The following is a 19,756-nucleotide window of genomic DNA, read 5'->3' as shown; positions in this document are numbered from 1 at the left end:
AAAAAAAGAAAAAGTGTTGAGATACACAAAGTTCAGTTCTATTCTGTTGTGTGACGTAAATTTTGTATTGTAGCCTATTTGTGTGTGCATAAAATCTTACAGCAAAATTAGCACATACGCACCTCATTCGAATATTGATAAATCAGGATTATCAACCATGCTCGGCTTGACCACAAGGGTTATTGAACTGTCTGAAAACAAAACAGGGTTTACAATCTGTCTAAATAAGTTTATCTTGGTCCTTTTTTTTTCAAAAATAAATAAATAAATAAATAAATAAATAATCGCTGGCTCTAATGAAATCTTGGGACATTCTAGGCTGCGAAGGAGCCAATAGTTGGGTCTTTCATGCATTTCAAGGTCGCATTTGAAGGAGCCTTCAAATTGGGACAACCTTTGTCATGCATTTGCTTCTTCATATTTTAAGAATTTAGACTAGAGTCAATTATTTATTGCATAGGCAAAATAAGTATATCAATTAATTAAAAAGTCCACTAGGAGTAAGTGATTTTTGTGCGCATGTGGTTTCAGTTGGTTCTAAATGTTATCATGAATTTATACTAAATTTTAAGACAAATTTTCTCTCTTTGAGATTTCATTTCTAATCACCATTGGGATGTAAGACTTGTAATTCCATATGCCTCTACATCTCTCCAACTCTCTACTTCTTATCCAAAGACAACTTTCCGTTCTGTAGTCTGGAGAGACTGCTTTCTCTTCTGAGATGCGTTTTGGCATGGAGCTACTTGATGCCAACCAATCCAAAAATGAGACACGGACATAAAAATTGTTAGAGAAAGTACACCAGAGAAAGAAACTGGAAATCTGTTGCGCAGATTTTGTTGATCGTTTCTATATTTAAGCCGGGTAAATATAATTGTGCAGGGGTGTCAATTTGGCAGAGTTCCGGCAAAACAGGGTCTAGTCGCTGTCTCTCGAGTGCGACATGACTGAAGTCCTTCGGGGTAGTGCAGTTTATCCTTGATTAAGTAGGCATTTAGAGAAAAGCAGGTCATGAGTGATACAGATCAATACATTCCACAAGCGCGACAGACCAGATCAACAATAGATTGAACCAAATGAGGGGGAAATGCTTAAGCACTGGAGAATGTGGAAAAAGGGGGCATGACATATTGGCTATCAGACCAATATGGTGTGAACTGCACTTGCATAAAAAGAATAAATGGGACACACAAAGCCAAAGATAAACTGAGTTGGGACTCCAGTGGGGTTATGTGCACACAGCCAAGGGCATTTCATGGTGCCTCTTCGGTATCTGATAGGTCACATATTCCTTCCCAATCCTGTACTTTTTTTAAAGCAATAAAAGCATGAGCAGGTAATTGGATCAGTGCCCAGATAAAGTTGGATCATCTCCAGCCTCCGCTCAATGGCATACGCTTGCATGAGGGTCAGTTGGTCTCCTGAGTCGCTCACTTGAAGACAGCATATGTTGCCACTGTAGGATCAATAGAATAAATGAATCAGAAAAAGGAGGAACTGAAATTTCATTGATTTTTATCATGTCTATACTGAAAAGTGTAAATTCTTTAATATGGCTTACATACTGTGATTGTAAGTTATAATAAAATTCATTTAAATAAAACATTATGAAGTGTTACTTAATTAGTATCATGGTGTATTTTATTTCATGCAATTCTGCTTTTCTTTTTAATTTTGTTATGTGTTATGTCTAGTCTTTATCCTAGGGTGTTCTTGTTTTCAGCGAGTCCATAAATGAGCTTTATCGTGCAACATTTTTCTATTTTACTACCATGAGCAGAAAATGTTATTTAGTAGCAGAAATGGCATGGTGTAATAATTTCTAAGATTACAATTTCAAGGTTCCTCAGTTGCTTTGAATAAGCATTTAGAGGGGGGAGGGGGGGGAGACTGTGAAAAGTTAGTGTGTTAGTATGCTGCCTCTATGTAAATTTTATTCAACCAGATTTGTTCAGAAAAGAGACTTTTTGCTGCTTTGGACCCCCAAATATGATGATCCCCTTGCGAAGAGCCCCTTTCTATAAAGAAAGCTAAATTATAAGCCTACAGCCATATCACCATGCAGCCCAAGACTAGTTGCCCACTGAAGCAAAGCAGGGTTGAGCCTGGCCAGTACCTGGATGGGAGACCTCCTGGGAAAACTAGGTTGCTGCTGTAAGAGGTGTTAGTGAGACCAGCAGGGGGTGCTCACCCTGTGGTCTGTGTGGGTCCTAACACCCCAGTATAGTGACGGGGACACTATACTGTCAAAAAGCAACATCTTTCGGATGAGACGTTAAACCGAGGTCCTGACTCTCTGTGGTCATTAAAAATCCCATGACACTTCTTGAAAAGAGTGTCCTAGGCCAAATTCCCACCACTGGCCCTCGTCAATCATGGCTTCCTAATAATCCCCATCCACTTGATTGGCTCTATGTCTCTCTCCTCTCCACCTGTAGCTGGTGTGTGGTGAGCGCACTGGCGCTGTTGTCCTGTGGCTGCCGTCATATCATCTAAGTGGATGCTGCACACTGGTGGTGGTTGAGGAGAGACCCCCCACATGATTGTAAAGCGCTTTGGGTGTACAGCAATACACAATAAAGCACGATATAAATGTGTCATTCGTTCATATATTTCATTTTACAAATAACCACTTATACTGTGAAAAATAAGAATTGTAAATATGAATAAAATATCATCCTGAAAATATATACAGTGGGGAAAATAATAATTTGATCCCCTGCTGATTTTGTAAGTTTGCCCACTTAAAAAAAAGAAGAAAAAAAAAGAAGGGTTTATCATTTTTATGGAAGGTTTATTTTAACTGATAGAGACAGAATATCAAACAAAAAAATCCAGAAAAAAAAGCAGCATACAAATGTTAAAAAAATATTTACATTTTAATAAGTCAAATAAGTATTTGATCCTCAAGCAAAACATAACTTAGTACTTGGTGCAGAAACCCTTGTTGGCAAGCACAGAGGGAAGACGTTTCTTGTAGCTGGTCACCAGGTTTGCACACATCTCAGGAGGGATTTTGGTCCACTCCTCTTTGCAGATCCTCTCCAAGTCATTAAGGTTTCTTAGCTGTCTCTTGGAAACTCGACGTTTCAGCTCCCTCCACAGATTTTCTATGGGATTAAGGTCTGGAGACTGACTAGGCCACTCCAGGACCTTAATGTGCTTCTTCTTGAGCCACTCCTTTGTTGCCTTGGCAGTGTGTTTCGGGTCACTGTCATGCTGGAAGACCCATCCATGACCCATCTTCAGTGTTCTGGCTGAGCTTCTCGTCCAAGATTTCACAGTACATGGCCCCGTCCATTTACCCCTCAATGTGGTAAAGTTGTCGTGTACCCTTAGCAGAAAAACAGCCCCAAAGCATAATGTTTCCACCTCCGTGCTTGACTGCAGGTATGGTGTTCTTGGGGTGATAGTCAGCATTTCTCTTCCTCCAAACACGACGAGTCGAGTTGATGGCAAAGAGCTCAATTTTGGTCTCATCTGACCACAGCACATTCTCCCAAGCCTTCTCTGAATCATTTAGATGTTCATTGGCAAACTTCAGACGGGACTGTACATGTGACTACATGTGATCTTGCACGGAGCTCCAGACTAAGGCCGATCGATGGTTGTTTTGTATTTCTTCCATTTCTGAATAGTCGCACTAACAGTTGTCTCCTTCTCACCAAGCTTCTTGCTGATGGTCTTGTAGTCCATCCCAGCCTTGTGCAGGTCTACAATCTTGTCCCTGATGTCCACTGACAGCTCTTTGGTCTTGGCCACAGTAGTGGAGAGGTTGGAAAGGAAGATACAGAGTCTATGGACAGGTGTCTTTTATACACACCATTAGGAGGATCTTCTTAAAGTGACAGGACTAATCTATGTTCCACATGTGCACATAACCAAGCTGTGGGAGCCAAAATTCCTGCTGGTTGGTAGGGGATCAAATACTTATTTGACTAACTAAAATGTAAATCCTTTTTTAACATTTGTAAGCTACGTTTTTATTTTAATTTTTTGTTTGATATTCTGTCTCTATCAGTTAAAATAAACCTACCATAAAAATGATCTTTTTTTCCTTTTTTTTTTTTAAGTGGGCAAACTTGCAAAATCAGCAGGGGATCAAATAATTATTTTCCCTACTGTACTTTTTATTTCACATCAAGAATGATTATCCACCTTCAACACAGAAGCCTATGGGTGAGACTTCCGGTTCATAACGAGAAGAATAATGTGCAGTAAACAGTAAAACTGTTTGCACTACATACCAGTGTGTTCATGATTAGATAATACATTCAAATAACGGTCACTGTGACTACTGTGTGGAGTCGAGGAACGTGGAGATGAAGGAGAGTCGCGAAGAACAGTCTTTATTAATCCAAAGAAGGGGTAACACAGGCAGGGCTCTCAAGTCTCACGCATTTCAACCAGTTCACACGCTCTCACGCCACACCTTGTATTTCTCACGCTGAGAAGGGATAACTTGTCCCGCTACAATTACTACTATACAATTAATAGATGAGGGAATACGGAGGTAAGTTTTCTGCCAAGTTCATAGCTCTCTCGACTCTCGAGTTATAGAGTTAAATGCCATCTACCAGCCAATCAGAAATTAGGATGTTGTAGTTTCCATTTAAATTACACGATTCTGCAGCAAGGGGGTTCGTTACTAAGCAACATGGATGCGCGCGCGCACATGGAGTGTAACGCCTGTTTCAAACATGCTCCGTTTGCAGTGCGTATTTTCTCCCGCACCCATGTTAATGGATCGGAGCGTTCACACTGACTGTTTCTGTCAGTGGTAAGTTTTAATTTAAAATATAGGCTATATGCGGTGTTTAAATGTGTTTCCACTTGCTCGAGCAACTTAATATAGCCTACAAATCTAGAAGCCAAATGCACTGAATACGTTGTTTATATCAATTGAGTTTATCGGTCTATGAAAGATTGTGTAACTGTACTGTGATAAAAGAGGATCACAATGCTGAAAAAACACTTTCAGTAGCTATAGGCTAACAACGTTTAAAAGATTTAAATGTAAAAGGCACAAGAGCCGACTGTTTCTGTCAGTGGTAAGTTTTAATTTAAAATATTTGTGATAGCCTAACACAACGTAGGCTATGCTGTGTTTAAATGTGTTTCCACTTGCTTGAGCAACTTAATATACAAATATAGCCAAATGCATTTAATACGTTGTTTATATTAATTGAGTTTAAATGTGAATATGTCTTTGAAAGATTGTGTAATTGTGATAAAGTGCTTTTTCAGCACTGTAGTGATCCTCTTTTAAGTATATGCTAACAACATTTGGATTTGAAATCAAAATAATGGATATATGTTGTGTCTGTGATAAACAGCCGCGGATCAGGAGCGGACTGCAAACGCGTCCTGTGTGAAAGCACAATGAGTCCGTGTATGAGGTGTGATTTATGCATTTACTTCGCTAACTAAGCAATCAGTCGTGTCGATCGTCGCGTACCTCGCTGTGAGCAGAAGCCGTGACCAAAGGAACTTCGGAACATTCTGATGAAGCACAAGACTGCAAATCGAATCATCATCCATGTGGGGAAGAACGATATTCGGAAAGAGCAGTCAGAACTGCTTAAGAAGGATTTCAGTGAACTCTTTGAAACACTTCAAAGACTTGAAATTCAGTTGTTCATCAGTGGACCACTCCCAGCAAGGGGAACTAACATGTTTTCACGGCTGCTTGGGCTGAATACATGGCTACAAAGAACCTGCAGTTCAAAAGGAGTCAACTTCATCGACAACTTCAATATTTTCTGGGGCCATAGACAACCGTTTAAACTGGACGGCTTCCACCCAAACAAACTTGGTGCGAGAGTGCTAAAGGACAATATCTATTTCTCCCTCCGTCATCCTTCAGTGGCGTGTGCCAATCCACTCGGCCTCAATGGCACACACACACCTGGACAGAATATGAGTGACCACAGGACTTCATGTCAGCCTCAGAGTCATCTTGTGGTTGACACGTCCCACAAGGACACTGATAACACCACGCAGCCAAAACAAGCTCTCCTCACAGAGACTATCCCAGCTGAGCCCTGCCCACACAGCTCATCACAAACAGACTGTGACGTACTACATCAGCTCCAAGACTCAGCACCCAAGGACAACTATCTGGAAAACAGCCAGGGAAGCCAGGACAACAGATCACAGCCAACGGAAACACCAGAGCCAGAGCCCCGCTCGCCAGACACACTATCCCGCTCTCCAGAATCTCCACTTCTAAGCTTCTCACAGAAAATGGAGGAACTGGTGTATGTTAGGACCAAACTCTCCCACTCGTTCGCTGCAAGCCCCCAGATATCAACTAAAAAACGGCGGGTCCCACAACCACCAAAGACAGCAGGCCCAGATCTCCCTCCTCCTCCTGTGAGAGCTCTCCGACCACTGCCACAACGCCAGGGCCCAAACCCTCCTCCATCGGCTGTAGGTGAACCAAAAACAACTGATAACAGCTCTCAGTGATATGTGTCGGGTCCCCGCTATATTAGCAGCAACACTCACAAATGTTCACAGAACAAGCGGGAACCCAGTGTGCCTGTAGCCTTCTATATTTCGGTTTTATCACGTGATAGAAAGTCTAAGGCCTTCTCAAGCCGTACGGCTGACCCATCTAATCTGCGGCCTGTAATGCGTCAATCTAAGATTGCTGTAGAGACAAAATGTAATTCCATCAAGTTAGCATTTTTAAACATTCGCTCACTAAAAAATAAATCATTTCTGATCAATGATTTTATAACCACAAACAACCTAGATTTTATGTTTCTAAATGAAACATGGCTTGAAGACAGCTGCAGTGCAACAGTCCTAAATGAAACAGCCCCTCCTAACTTTACAAGTGTCTGCAGGACTGTTAGGAGAGGTGGAGGTGTAGCTGCTCTATTTAAAGATGTTTATCAATGCAAGCAAGTGTCATTTGGTCAGTATTTGTCTTTTGAATACCTAGGTATTGTGCTGAAAGGTGCTCCACGCATTCTGTTTATCATTATTTACAGGCCTCCAAAATACTCTCCAGCCTTTGTTGAAGAGTTCACAGAACTGTTATCAATGATTTTGTCAGAGTTTGACTGTTTTACTATTGCAGGGGATTTTAATATTCACATAGATAATGCAGAAATCAAAACTGCAAAATAAATTATTACTGTTTTAAACACTTTTGATCTGATCCAGCATGTGCATGAACCCACACACAATCGTGGACACACTCTAGATTTACTCATCAGTAAAGGTCTAAACATTTCATCCATTGTTGTTAAGGATGTAGCACTATTTGATCACTTCTGTATTTTCTTTGATATATTGATCTCTGTTACCACTGAATCTAGATCTGTCTCTGTCAGAAAGAGATGCATTAATGAGAACACTAGTGCGCCATTTATGAAGGTTATATCTTTAACACCAAGCATTTCTGCAGACTCTGTTGATCTTCTCCTGGATTCCTTTAACTCAAAAGTTAAGAATGTTATTGATGATATTGCTCCGACAAGGGTCTGCAAGAAGAATGGCAGACAAAAATCACCATGGAGAAAATCAACAGCAGTTCAGAGTATGAAAAGACAATGCAGAAAAGCTGAGCGGATGTGGCGGAAGACAAAACTTGAAATTCACTATAGCATCTATAAAGACAGCCTTCATGCTTTCAATGTGGAACTAGCCACAGCTAGACAGACCTTCTTCTCAAACCTTATAAACAGTAACTTAAACAACTCTCGCACTCTTTTTGCTACTGTGGAGAGACTGACAAACCCACCAAGTCAGATTCCCAGTGAAATGCTCTCCGACAGTAAATGCAATGAGTTTGCTTCCTTCTTTTCGGAGTAGATTAATAATATCAGAAAGGAGATTGGCATATCTACTTTTGCAGAGGTCACACAGATTCGACCGCAATTTCAAAAAGTAGTGACTATGTCGGTTTTTGAAGCAATTGATTGCAAAATTTTGAAAGAAATAGTACAGCACCTTAAATCATCAACCTGCGATCTTGACACACTTCCCACATCTTTTTTCAAAAGTGTGCTTAACTGTTTAGAAGCAGATCTCTTAGAAGTGGTGAACGCTTCACTTCTTTCTGGGACTTTTCCAAACTCCCTGAAAACTGCAGTTGTTAAGCCCTTCTGAAAAAGCGCAATCTTGATAACACAATGTTGAACAACTATAGACCAATATCAAATCTTTCGTTCATAGGTAAGATTATTGAAAAGGTAGTTTTTAATCAGCTGAACAACTACTTAAACTTAAATGGATACCTGGACAATTTTCAATCTGGTTTCCGAGCACATCATAGCACAGAGACAGCACTCATTAAGATGATAAATTATATTCGCTTCAATTCTGATTCAGGCAAAATATCAGTTCTGGTACTACTAGATCTTAGTGCTGCGTTTGACACTGTTGATCATAACATACTTCTAGAGAGACTGGAAACCTGGATTGGGCTTTCTGGGATGGTACTCAAATGGTTCAGGTCATACTTAGAAGGGAGAGGTTATTATGTGAGTATAGGAGAGCATAAGTCTAAGTGGACGTCCATGACATGCGGAGTCCCACAAGGCTCAATTCTTGCACCGCTCTTGTTTAGCCTGTATATGCTCCCACTAAGTCAAATAATGAGAAAGAACCAAATTGCCTACCACAGCTATGCTGATGATACGCAGATTTACCTAGCCTTATCTCCAAATGACTACAGCCCCATTGACTCCCTCTGCCAATGCATTGATGAAATAAACTGTCCCAGAACTTTCTTCAGTTAAATAAGGAGAAAACTGAAGTCATTGCATTTGGAAACAAAGATGAAGTTATCAAGGTGAATGCATACCTTGACTCTAGGGGTCAATCAACTAAAAACCAAGTCAAAAATCTAGGGGTGTTTCTGGAGACAGACCTTAGTTTTAGTAGTCATGTCAAAGCAGTAACTAAATCAGCATACTATCATCTCAAAAACATTGCAAGAATTAGATGTTTTGTTTCCAGTCAAGACTTGGAGAAACTGGTTCATGCCTTTATCACCAGCAGGGTGGATTATTGTAATGGTCTCCTCACCGGCCTTCCAAAGAAGACCATTAGACAGCTGCAGCTCATCCAGAACGCTGCTGCCAGGATTCTGACTAGAACCAGAAAATTTGAGCATATTACACCAGTCCTCAGGTCCTTACACTGGCTTCCAGTTACATTTAGGATTGATTTTAAAAGTACTTTTACTCGTTTATAAGTCTCTAAATGGCCTAGGACCTAAATACATTGGAGATATGCTCACTGAATATAAACCTAACAGACCACTCAGATCATTAGGATCGAGTCAGTTAGAAATACCAAGGGTTCACACAAAACAAGGGGAGTCTGCTTTTAGCTATTATGCCGCCCGCAGTTGGAACCAGCTTCCAGAAGATATCAGATGTGCTAAAACATTAGCCACATTTAAATCCAGACTCAAAACTCATCTGTTTAGCTGTGCATTTGTTGAATGAGCACTGTGCTACGTCCGAACTGATTGCACTATGTATAATCACTTTCTATTCTTAAATGATTTACATTTTTAAAATCAATTTTTAAAATCACTTTGTTTTTATTGTTGATTTTTATTATTTTTAATTTCTTATTATTTTTAATGACTATTTTACTTCCTTTTATGTAAAGCACTTTGAATTACCATTGTGTATGAAATGTGCTATATAAATAAACTTGCCTTGCCTTGCCTTAAAATCATTGCAGTCTCTATGCTGGACTTATGATGTTTTGGATAAGTTAAATGTTTCATAGAAACTACCTTACTGATGGTCTGGACCCGATTCTTCGGATTTCGCCTCCGGGACTGATCTCATGCGCAGGAACCATGGATGGGTGAGTACGATCCAGTTCTACAGTTTACTGGTATTTATGTGTTCCACTCTTGCAACACTGCAGTTCCAGGACCTGCGGGTCTTTTTACTTCAGTTTCTTTGGTTTGAGAAGGTGCATGGCTATCTGAGGATATCTATGTGCTAGCTTAGGGACTGCTCCCCTTCCGAGGGTTTTTAAGTAGCAATCTCCCTGAGCCCTTGCCTAGAGTGTGCGTCTCCCCTGCTAGGGTTTAAGTAAATAGCTAATAAGTTTTGTGGCAGCTTCTCTGGAGGGCTTACCGGTTTTTTAGGCCAGTGGTCGAGCTAGCTTTGCTCCCCTCACCTTAGAGGGTCACCTATGAGCATGCCACTCCCTTCTGAGCATCTGAGTTCCCTCTCTTTGTGAGAGTGGAGTTCTCCATTCCCCAGAGCTCTGTGATAGAACCCTCCCCCATAGCTGTTTGAGCTAGCATGGCTCCCCTCACCTTAGAGGTTCACCTATGAGCATGCTGCTCCCTTCCGAGCATCTGAATTACCTCTCATGCTGAGAGTTCAGTTCTCCGCTCTCCAAAGTTCTGTCATTCAGCCCTATGCTCTCCTTGTTGGTAGAGCTGGCGTTGCTCCCCTCACCATTGAGGGTCACCTATGAGCATGCCGCTCCCATCGGAGCGTCTGAGATCCCTCTCATGCTGAGAGTTCAGTTCTCCACTCTCCAGAGCTCTGTCATCAGCAGCCTCAGGTTGTTAGGCCTCTCTATGCCTCCCTGTTGGGTTGCTCTCCTTGTTGGTAGAGTTAGCATTGCTCCCCTCATCATAGAGGGTCACCTATGGGCATGCAGCTCCCTTCTGAGCGTCTGAGTTCCCTCTCATGCTGAGAGTTGGGTTCTCCGCTCTCCAGAGCTATGTTCGTTGGTCGAGCTAGCATTGCTCCCCTCGCCATAGAGGGTCACCTATGAGCATGCCGCTCCCTTCTGAGCGTCTGAGTTCCCTCTCATGCTGAGAGTTGGGTTCTCCGCTCCCCCAAAGCTCTGTGTCCCATATGCTCTCCTTGTGGGTCGAGCTGGCGTTGCTCCCCTCACCATGAGGGTCACCTATGAGCATGCAGCTCCCTTCTGAGCGTCTGAGTTCCCTCTTATGCTGAGAGTTGGGTTCTCCGCTCTCCAGAGCTATGTTCGTTGGTCGAGCTAGCATTGCTCCCCTCGCCATAGAGGGTCACCTATGAGCATGGCCCTCCCTTCGGAGCATCTGAGTTCCCTCTCATGCTGAGAGTTGGGTTCTCCGCTCTCCAGAGCTATGTTTGTCGGTCGAGCTAGCATTGCTCCCCTCGCCATAGAGGGTCACCTATGAGCATGGAGCTCCCTTCTGAGCGTCTGAGTTCCCTCTCATGCTGAGAGTTGGGTTCTCCGCTCTCCAGAACGGTGTTTCAAATCCATGTTATGGTAAGTGTGCACGCTAGTCTCTGTGCACTTTCTGAAAGCCACGTTGTGGTAAGATCACACACCAAGTGCTTTGCGATCTTTCTAAAATCCTGTATGGTATGGGTTATGCGCTGCGGCTTCGTGCCTTTTCTTTGAGTCGGTCAGGCAATGGTAGTGATTATATTTCGTTTTGTTTTTTTATAAAGTTAATTTAGAAAAACGTTTGGAGCACTTTTTGTGAATGTAAGTTTTTTTTTTTTTTTTTTTTTTAAGTAACGACCAAGCGGCCAGCAGCAGACAGTGAGCTGATCATAGCCTATGTTTGAGCAATTTAGCCTTCTCAAATCATCACGACTTGCCTAAAATAAAATCTATAGATATAAACAGTTCACACATCACAATGTTAGTTTAAATGTTTAAACTATATAAATGTGCGCTAGGTGCATATCTAATCGTTTGTGTGAAGAGTGGAAGCTGAAGCGCACTTTGCAGGACATGGAGGCGCCAGAGCTGTCACGTGCATTTTTTTCTTGATAGTGGAAACTACTTAAAATACGCAGTAATTTTTGCTCATAAAAGGTAAGAGTAATACATTATTCGGAACTGTACTTTTATTTGTGTGCATTCACAATGTCAGCAAAATGTTGTGCCTTTATAAAATAAATAGGAAAACAGAGGATGCGCTTGCCATCTCGTCTTAAACAGGAGCGCTTCACAATGATGAACTGAAACTCAACGAATTGAGTCACAAATATGATAAATATATCTATAGAAAGCTTTACATTACTACTTTAAAACGAAATAATTCAAATCGAAACCAAAAATGATTTCATTATGTAATCCGTAAAGATGCATTTCTCTCTAAAGGCACGTCCAATGAGGAGATGGCAATTGATTTTTTCATCACCGTCTAAAATATAAAAATAAGGATACATTTTTTTTCTGATTTTTATGTTGCTCTTTTTATATTGTGATTTTTATATTATTTTGTCTGATATGTGAATTATTTATTAGCCTATTTTTTTTTAGTCCATGCAGCAAATGCTTTAAAAACAGATTTAAAATTACTTTATTGCATTCCAGATGATTTTAAAGAACTTTTCACTATAAATTTTACGGGTAGCTTGAATGTAAAACATTGTCATGAATTCGTTGTAGCCTATTCCTGTTTGTAAAATAGGCTACAAATTAATTGTAGTCTAACCCGATCTCACCACTATGGAGCCCTTTACAGGACATTGTGGTGGGAAAAATTCGGGGTGAGTGGAAAAAAAATTCAGGGTGGGAGGAAAAAATTTTTCAAATGTTTTGCGTTCTCTCGCAAAACTTTTACGTTCCCTCGAGAAACTTTGCGTTCCCTCGAGAAACTTTTGCGTTCCCTTGCAAAACCATTTGAGTTCGGACAAACGCTTCCTGTGAGCCGTGACAGGACAGAATGAGGAATCAAGGATGGCCTCCGTGGCCGTGGCAGAGCAAGACGAGAGTTGGTGAGTGGATACCACTGACACCTCCGGAGGTTCTGCAGCGGTTGCCGCCACCTCTGGAAGTTCTACAGCGGTAACGGTCTCCTCGACCGCAACTCGACAGACCGAGAGAACATTGCAGGGCACCACCACCATACAAGGGGCTGAGGCGAGCCCCGCCGCTTCTGGAGGTTCTGCAACGTGTGCCACCACCTCGGGCAGTTCTGCGGTGGTGTACGCAGCCCAAACGCAACATAAAGCGATTCCCATCAGGGGAAGCGCTTCGGACAGGGGAATATGCAAAAGAACAGGAGGGTTAGAGTGAGTGGGTTTGGGGATACCAGCTGCGCGTGCCGACACCAGCGGTACATCCCTCAAACTAGACATCAAACCGGTATAATGGAAGACTGACCTTGATGATCTGGGTGTGTCAGCCGTGACGGGCTGTGGCTCTGGACGGTCAGCGGAGACGTGACCCTGTGACTCTGGACGGTCAGCGGAGACGTGCTGCGGTGACTCTGGACGGGCAGCGGAGACGTGACTTGACTTTAGGAGATCAACTGAGACGTGAAGTGACTCGTTAAGATCAGCTGTGACTTGACTTGGTTCTTTAAGATCAACTATGGATTGACTTGACTCTCTGACATTAACTGAGACTTGACTTAGTTCTTTACTGACAGCAATGACATGACGGGGTGTTGTTGTGGCCGCCATTTTGTGAACGGACTCTGGTGTCGCTACCATTTTAGTCACAGACACGGTGTTGTGTTCCTCTTCCGCGACACCCACAGTAAACGAAGAGCCAGCACACAGCAAAGCATAGTCTATAAAATCCTTTAAACTGACATTAAACTTTCCTTCAGGTAACCAAGACTTTACGGGCTCATTCAGTCCAAAACAAAAAATGTCCTTTAATACCACCTCATCAAAAGGTACCTTATCCGAGATCACACAAAATTGAGTGACGTACTCCTCAATGGAAAGACTCCCCTGTTGTAGATCGAGCAGCTGGTTGAAAGGATCCATACCTGACCAGGGTCCATTGCTGGAAAAGCTGCTGGATCCTCATGTGGCAGAGTATTCTGTAACGGGGCTGACGAGACGTGAGACGTGCGGATCCAAATGCAAGCTTTTATTAACAGGCATGGTCATAAATACAGGCAGGGTCAAGCAATGGCAAACAGGTATGGCAGGGACAAGACAAAGAGTAATCCTAGGGCAAGCGAAGGTCAACGATCGGCAAACAGTATCCAGTGGGCAAGGCAGAGAGATAATCCAGGGAACATGGGCTAGAATCCAATAGGGGGCAAACAGTGTCCAGACAGCAAGGCAAGGGATAATCCAGGAAACACGGGTAGAACAAACACGGGGAAAACACAATCCAAACTAACAGGGGCTCTGTAGCGTTGCTACGGCTAGGTGAGCGGTAAACGCATACAATACTCGGCGATGAGGGAGAGAAAGTCCATGGCTTAAGTAGGGAGTGTGATCAGTGTGTGTGTGGGATCAGGTGTGCTTGTGATTAGTGCAATCAGCTGTGTGTGCAATCAGTGCAATGAATGATGGGAAATGGAGTCCAGTGTTATGTATGGTGTGAGTCAATGTGGTGAGCGAGTGACCTCTGGTGGTGAATGAACGGAAGTGCACAGACTGGATTCGTGACAAATGGCATGGCTGGTTCAGTCGACAGAAATACGGGACACGAGCCTATAATTGCTGAAATGTTTGCGGGGCAAATTTCAGGTCAGTCTGAGCGCTCATGGTACGCACAGTGCGTCCAGCCGTACACCTGCAGGCGCCACGTATAGATGTATATTTCTTTATGTATTTTAACAGTGTTGTTCAATGAAACCATATGATTACTCGCTTTTGATGTTTTATTTAAACCAATTATTAGTTCCTCATCGTTACAGTTATTTAAGTCTATTTTTAAAGATTTTTAAGCTACTGTTCATTTAAGTCTATCTTTAATACATAAAAAAAACAAATCATCAGTAGATTGCTCATTTAACAAAATAATCGTTAGAGACAGCCCAATTTAATATGTTTCAAAATGGACCTAACAATTCTATTAAAATACCGTTTCATCACCTTCTCTTGACCAACATGATGTATAGACTCATCTCCTGACCTAATACTCGCACATTTTATGGTCGACTTGACTCTGCAAACAGGACTACTATGAGCACCATAACAGAGCGTTAAGTAAAATTATTAACATATACCCAACATATCAAAAGTAAAACCTCAGAATGGCACATATCAGAATAATGTTAAATAATTAATGAATTTATGTGCGAATTTGTGTCTGTAAGATGTTATTGTGAAAATACAATTAATTTTCAGCTGTGTTGGTGTATAATTTGTAGTAAAATAATAATGTAAAACCGAAAATAATTCAACTGAACACTATTTGAGGTATTTGGCTTCACGCGTCTGTTGAGGCGACGTCTTATCACGAGTCTGTTGAGGCGACGTTCCCTTCTCACACGTAAAAATACATGACTGTCGACTTCGGCAGGTAATCCATGTCACATACCACTCGCCATAAGCAATCAGCAAAAAGTGCATAAATCACACCTCATATCCGTCACGCTTCTGCACCGCATACCTAACGCACACGGACCGCATACGCACTGCAAACGGAGGATGTGTGAAAGAGGCGTAAGTTGGAAGAGAAAGACCCGATGAATGCTGTAGGTAACCCCTTCATTTTTTTTTTTTTTCGATTTTAAGATTCCTCTACGAAATTACTTGCCTGTGAAAAGATAGTGAGAGCTGATGTTGGGGAATATAGCCAAATTCGTGCTAAAGTATTATTGATGCAGTCAAAAAAAACAAAAAAAAAACTCTCGTACTGCTTTGCAATCAGAAGCTTTAACTTAGCTTTGGCTTCCTGAAAGAAAAGTACTAGAGATGTTATAACAGTTGGTGAATCTGATAAAAGACAGACAAATTCTTCCAAATAAAATAAATTGTTTTACATATTTAAAAAAGGATCAAAAATACAAAGAAATTTGGCCCCAAACATGCCAACTGAACAGCAGTGCACAATGTACATACTGTACACACACAGTAGGATTACAGAACTTGTCCTGAACATGTATGTCAAGCTCTGTGTGTGTGAGAGAAAGAGAGAGAGAGAGAACACATTTCAGCTTTTGAATTTTTTTTGTTTGTTTGTTGCACATCTTGATGCCTTGATGACAGGGGTAGTGGGCTCCCATATAAAGCACTGAGGCTTCCCCAAATTCAAATTCAGATGCAGTGTGTTTTCCATGGTGGGTTTGAAACAGTTTGGCTCTGGATGGAACGCTATTATCATGACAGTGCTTTATGTGGGAGTCCTCTACCCCTGTCATCAGGCATAAAAATGTGCAACATACATTTACAACAGAAAAAAAGAAACAAAGCTGAAATGCGTTCTCTCTCTGTCTCTCTCTCTCTCTCTCTCTCTCTCTCTCTCACACACACACACACAGTTTGACATACATGCTCAGGGTAATTACTGTAATGTATATGTGCACAGTATGTACATTGAGTACTGCTGTTCAGTTGGCTCGTTTGAGGCTGCTTGTGCGTCCGTATTTACATAAAGATAATAAAAGCCTCTAGCCATATAATGTCAATGATATTTCAGCCATGTTGAACAAGCAGGTCATCTGGGTCCTGACAGGCCGTGCACTAGATGGAAAAAGGGCCAAAGTTTTTTTCATGCTGTTGGACACACTGAAGGATTCTGGATGAGTAATTACCAGCACCTGCTGTGTGACCCATCTCACCAGACTGGTTGGAGAAAAAGGCAGCACAGGGACAGAGGAGGAGGTGACGAGTAATTAAAGTGGCCCATGGAGGGATCACAGCAGACAGGCTTGGGTAAATGACAGCTGGGCCTGACGCGTTTACCCACCACTGGGCCCCCTTCTGACGTACAGGTGGCACAGAGGGCGGATAAAAGTGAAAATGAGCAGCTAAATTGAGTTTTCCTTATGGATCTTTCCTTATCCTCCCTCTTTTCCTCCAAGGAACTGGAGCTGGTCCTCCAACTGAGCTGTGAAACCAAGCCAAACAGTCCTGACCTGATTGGTTATGTCTGAGTTACATAAATCATCATATCAGAATCTAGCTAAACAGAGCAATGACATGTTGCTACATTATATTTACAGGAAGTAATTGAAGCTAAGTACTAAGAAGCTTTGATTAATCCTTATAGGCCATCATACAACACATGAAACAAAAAGTTAATATTTTTAAAGGCTAAATTAGACCTTCAAGGCTAATTTGCACTTAGTGTTTTTGCGTTATGCTATGACTTATGCTTGAGTTATTTACACTTAATACTTTGATACGTTTTATTTGTCGTCACATGTAAAGTTCATACCGTTCAGGGTTTTGCAAATAAATGCCTGGAATGAAAAAGAAAAAGATAAATTGAATAATTAGAAATTTAACTCTAAACATTACATTTGGTGAATTCATCACAGAATTTGTAGAGAATATATGACTTTGAAATTTCAGTAGACAGAGTAACACAGAAGCTATATTTGATTTTCGTATGAAATGTGCTTTTGGTGTGAAAAATGAATGTGGAGTTGTGTACATAAACCAACCAAGATTATTGTGGGTGAGGTCTCGGAGGAAGCAGAGTGAATCATAGTGTATCATGGATCAATAATTTAAATACTGAGTAATATTTTTCAGATTTGATACTGTAGGGCATCATGACTGTGAAAGATTCAGAACATCAAATTAGGTAAATAATCTTTTATAATTGTTGTTCTACCATTTTCATTTCTTAATGAATGCTGTTTCAAAGTTTTCTTAATTTTGGTAATTTCTATATCCTCTAATATCTTAAACTGATCAAAAGTGGAAGTAAAGTCACAAAAGATTTATATTTCAAATAAATGCTGTTCTTTTAAACTTTCTATTCATCAAAGAATCCTGAAATAAATAGCACAACTGATTTAAACATTGATAATCAATGTTTCTTAAGCACCAAATCAGCATATTAGAATGATATTAGAAGAATCACGTGACACTAAAGACTGGAATAATCTCATTTTAAAATAGATTATAATAGAAAACTGTTATTTTAAATTGCTATAATGTTTTGCTATATTTCTGTTTTTACTGTTTTATAGATTGAATAAATGTCCTGCTAAGCATACAGTAAGAGACCTCTTTTAAAAACATTTAAAAATATATGAAATATTCTGAACAATGTGTAATTTGAGTCCATAATGATATTAGGTTGTGTGTTTTTCCATTCTTTTTATGCAAATACATGTACAATAATGGAGAAATGTATCATTTCTATGACAACAAATTAGATCTATTAAGTTGAAACCGATCATTTATGTCAGTATCCTATCTAACCTGAGCCGTATGCAATTAAAAAGAGTGGCCTGACCTCTTGCAGCCCTCCCATTGCTTCTCAGGGGGAGACAGCTGGATCAATCCGCATTTCCAGCTCTGGGAAGAGGTCGCAGGTAATAATAGCACCAAGACACGCTTGCTATTTATACGCACTGATGTTTTGGTGCGAAGGTGGGCAGACGGGGATGAATCTCCTGATGTGCGTCACCAATTACCTAAACCGCTAAAAACAGTCCAGAAAATGTGAAAATCCACACGACACCAGTCTTAAAGTCTTCCTGTGATGCCTAGACCTGAGCTAATAGTGCTGTTATCTATGATAAAACAGCAGCTTCCTCTCAGCGGCTGAGTCAAAGCTGGAGGTATGACCTGAGGGCGACTGTTAAAAAAGAACTAGAACACAAAATTGGATTCGCCAGCGATACCTTTTAAAGAGCACTGCATGCTATTACTATTTTGAACATGATGACAGATATGCTTTAAAGACTCTATTCAGGGTCCTCCGACGAATAAACATCACAGACAATGAGGATGTATTTAAAACTGCCGACAGCTGCGTCACAAACATGCGTTTCCCAAGTTGGGAAATAAAAAAAAAAATCACATGTCTGAGATGTGACTAGAACCGCCTCACAAGTTAAGACAAAGCCCACTTCTGCAAGGGTGGTGACCCTGAGATATGTGGGAGGTGTTAAAACACCTCTCAGTGTCTTGGTTGTTTCTCATCAGCATCTCTGAGAAGCGTGATCTTATAACAACAGGTCTGTGTGTGAACTGTGATAAATATGTTGAGGGATGTGAAGTTCGAGAATCTATGTGGTCTTCTCTCAGTTTTCACCACATGCAGATGGCCTGCTTGTCCTCTAAAGCAATAGGAACCCAAAACTGAGAATTCTGCCATCATGTACTCACCCTCATGTAAACTGGTTTGACTTTTTTCAAGGAATACAAAAGCTGAATGAACAAATGAATGAATGGAGAATGTCACTAGATCAAAGAGTTGTTTGAAGCTTAATGGTGGTGACATGGAAGCAATGCAACCACATTGTAGGCTTTTAAAAAGTCATTATATTGTGTTCATTCGTTAAGATTATCACGCTGAACAAAATGTGTAAGAATCATAAACATTTGTTGGTCACAGAGGTTATTTTTTACAATAATAGGAAGAGTTCAGATGCAAAAGCCTCTAAGTGTCATAAAATTTGCATTTTTCTCAGGCTCCTACGTTTACATTCATTTATTTCACTTTAATGACAATTAAAAGAACCTATTCATTGCCATTAAAGTGAAATTACTGAACCTACACATAGGAGCCTTATAAAAATTTTCATTTTAGAAGAAAAATTCAAATTGCACAGCTTTTGCAGCTGAACTCTTCATATGTAAACCTATTGAGTTTTTGTTGAGGGAACCATCAGGGTGATGCTACCTTCTGGGTTAGCACACAAAAATATGTGGTAACACTTTAGTATAGGGACCAATTCTCACTATTAAGTAGTTGCTTATTAACATGCCTATAATATATTAGTACTTATAAAGCACATATTCTGCATGACCATATTGTACATACCTAATCCTACCCAATACCTAAACTACCTAAACAACTACCTTACTATTAATAAGCAGCCAATTAGAAGTTTCCTTAGACAAAATTTGTAGTTAATGGTTTTGTT

At 40.8% G+C, this 19,756-nt stretch overlaps 1 protein-coding gene across 1 annotated transcript; it reads right to left on the bottom strand.

Moving 5' to 3' along the window:
• Window positions 1-510: 510 nt before the first annotated feature.
• LOC131541301 (uncharacterized) lies at window positions 511-14,545 on the bottom strand. Its single transcript, XM_058776974.1, has 2 exons — window positions 13,117-14,545; window positions 511-1,459 (listed from the first exon to the last, which is right to left on the bottom strand). The coding sequence occupies exons 1-2, from the start codon at window positions 13,728-13,730 to the stop codon at window positions 1,285-1,287; spliced, it is 789 nt and encodes a 262-aa protein (XP_058632957.1). The 5' UTR covers window positions 13,731-14,545; the 3' UTR covers window positions 511-1,284.
• Window positions 14,546-19,756: the final 5,211 nt, after the last annotated feature.

The sequence above is a fragment of the Onychostoma macrolepis genome, chromosome 05 (assembly GCF_012432095.1).
Source record: "Onychostoma macrolepis isolate SWU-2019 chromosome 05, ASM1243209v1, whole genome shotgun sequence".
Taxonomy (NCBI): domain Eukaryota; kingdom Metazoa; phylum Chordata; class Actinopteri; order Cypriniformes; family Cyprinidae; genus Onychostoma; species Onychostoma macrolepis.
Note: the sequence above shows the minus strand (reverse complement) of the source record. Positions and strands in the feature narration are given on the sequence as shown.

Coding starts and splice junctions, on each gene's coding strand:
- LOC131541301 (XM_058776974.1), bottom strand. CDS start 13,730: ATGGATCCTTTCAACCAGCTGCTCGATCTACAACAGGGGAGTCTTTCC. Junction 1,460..13,116: donor GACACACCCAGATCATCAAG/GTCAGTCTTCCA, acceptor TTGATCCTACAG/TGGCAACATATGCTGTCTTC.